Here is a 2,500-nt window from a genome sequence, read left to right as displayed (position 1 = left end):
ATAATTATAATGATAATCATAATGATAAAAATGATGATGGTGATGATAATAATAATAACAATTATATTAATAACAATTATAATAATAACAATAATAATAATAATAATAATAATAATAATAATATTGATAATGATAATAATAATAATAATGATAATGATAATGATAATAAAAATGATAATGATAATGATAATAATGATAATAACAACATCAATAATAGTAATAACATCAATAACAATAACAACAACAACAACCACAATAACAACACTGCTGCGCCCTCCCCAGGCACGGCGATGGGCAGCTGAAGGTGTTCTACGTCGGAGGCCCCAACCAGCGCAAGGATTTCCACCTGGAGGAGGGCGAGGAGTTCTTCTACATGGCCAAGGGCGACATGAACCTCATCACCCTGACCAACGGCGCCTTCAAGGATGTCATCATAAAGGAGGGAGAGGTTAGAGGGGTGGGGGTGGAGGTGGGGGTGGAGGTGGAGGTGGGGGTGGAGGTGGAGGTGGGGGGTGGAGGTGGGGGGTGGGGGTGGGGTGGGGATAGGGGCTGGAGGTGGGGTTCGGCGTGGGGGTGGGGGTGGGGGTGGAGGTGGGGGTGGAGGTGGTGGTGGGCGTGGAGGTGGGGGTGGAGGTGGGGGTGGGGGTGGGGGTGGAGGTGAAGGTGGAGGTGGAGGTGGAGGTAGAGGTGGAGGTGGAGGTGGAGGTGGAGGTGGAGGTGGAGGTGGAGGTGGAGGTGGAGGTGAAGGTGGAGGTGGAGGTGGAGATGGGGGTGGGGATGGTGGTGGAGGTGGGGGTGGGGATGGAGGTGGAGGTGGGGGTGGGGGTGGAGGTGGGGATCCGGAAGGGGATGGGGGTGGAGGTGGAGGTGGAGGTGGAGGTGGAGGTGGGGGTGGAGGTGGAGGTAGGAATGGGGGTGGGGATGGGGGTAGGGGTGGAGGTGGAGGTGGGGGTGGGGGCGGGGGGCGGGGGTGGAGGTGGAGGTTGGGTGGAGGTGGGGATGGGGGTGGGGGTGGGGTGTGGATGGGGATGGGGTGGGGGTGGAGGTGGAGGTGGAGGTGGAGGTGGAGGTGGAGGTGGAGGTGGAGGTGGGGGTGGTGTAGGGTGGGGATGGGGATGGGGGTGGGGTGGAGGTGGAGGTGGAGGTGGGGGTCGGCGTGGGGGTGGGGTTGGGGGTGGAGGTGGAGGTGGGGGTGGAGGTGGGGGTGGGGGTGGAGGTGGAGATGGGGGTGGGGATGGTGGTGTAAGTGGGGGTGGGGGTGGGGGTGGAGGTGGGGATCCGGAAGGGGGTGGAGGTGGAGATGGAGGTGGAGGTGGAGGTGGGGGTGGGGATGGGGGTGGGCGTGGGGGTGGGGGTGGGGGGGGAGGAGGAGGTGGAGGTGGGGATGGGGGTGGAGGGGGAGGTGGAGGTGGGGGTGGGGGTGGAGGTGGAGGTGGAGGTGGGGGTGGGGGTGGGGGTGGAGGGGGAGGTGGGGATTGGTTGGGGTGGAAGTGGATGTGGAGGTGGGGGTGGAGGTGGAGTTGGAGGTGGGGTGGGGATGGAGGTGGAGGTGGGGATGGGGTGGGGTGGAAGTGGATGTGGAGGTAGAGGTGGAGATGGGGGTTGGGGTGGAGGTGGAGGTGGAGGTGGGGGTAAAGTTGGAGTTGGAGGTGGAAGAGGAAAAGGAAGAGGAGGAGGAGGAGGAGGAAGGAAAAGGGTGTGGAAGTAAATGGAGGGGAGGAGAGAGAGACAGAGACAGAGAGAGAGAGAAGAAGAAGAAGAAGAAGAAGAAGAAGAAGAAGAAGAAGAAGAAGAAGAAGAAGAAGAAGAAGAAGAAGAAGAAGAGGAGGAGGAGGAACTTGAGTCTTAGAAAGTCGCACTGAGAAAGCCAAGTAGAAATGTGTCACCAATGGAAGTTTCTTGATGATAGGCCTGGTGATAAGATGCTAACCTAAGGTTCCTTCTCTAACTCACGCCAGTCAGTCGATTCTTTTTGAAGATGAAAAAAAGATGAATAAGAAAAAAAAAACAGAGAGAGAGAGAGAGAGAGAGAGAGAGAGAGAGAGAGAGAGAGAGAGAGAGAGAGAGAGAGAGAGAGAGAGAGAGATGATGATGATGGTGATGACAGTAATAATAATAATAATAATAATAATAATAATAATGATAATAATAATAATAGTAGTAACAGTAATAACATCAGTAACAAAAGAGATATTGATGACAAAACAATGATGTTATTCTTTTTTCTAACATATAGAACATACAGAGACTGACTATTCGCTTCAGTAGAACCCAACATGTGACTGACCCCTTGCTTTGATAGAACAGGCCTCGAACTTCTTACCCTATTTCAGGTTTTTCTATTACCTGGCAAGATCCCACATTCCCCGCAGCGATTTTCCGAGACAATAGGCCTAGTCATCGAGAGAGAGAGGATGAAAACAGAACTTGATGGTCTCAGGTAGGCCTACATTGCCTTCGCTTTGATCTTTATCTGTCGTATTTTCTCTTCTAAATAGGA

General features: G+C 53.2%; 1 protein-coding gene across 1 annotated transcript in view; it reads left to right on the top strand.

Annotated features, from left to right (window-relative positions):
• LOC125027780 (3-hydroxyanthranilate 3,4-dioxygenase-like) overlaps positions 1–2,500 on the top strand; it is a 24,413-nt gene that overhangs the window by 992 nt on the left and 20,921 nt on the right. Inside the window, exons 2-3 of the mRNA XM_047616917.1 lie at positions 283–448; positions 2,334–2,440. Coding sequence (XP_047472873.1) covers positions 283–448; positions 2,334–2,440 — 273 coding nt within the window. The remainder of the gene's footprint in view (positions 1–282; positions 449–2,333; positions 2,441–2,500) is intronic.

Source organism: Penaeus chinensis, chromosome 8, assembly GCF_019202785.1.
Source record: "Penaeus chinensis breed Huanghai No. 1 chromosome 8, ASM1920278v2, whole genome shotgun sequence".
Taxonomy (NCBI): Eukaryota; Metazoa; Arthropoda; class Malacostraca; order Decapoda; family Penaeidae; genus Penaeus; species Penaeus chinensis.
This window is presented reverse-complemented; position numbering and strand designations above follow the sequence as displayed.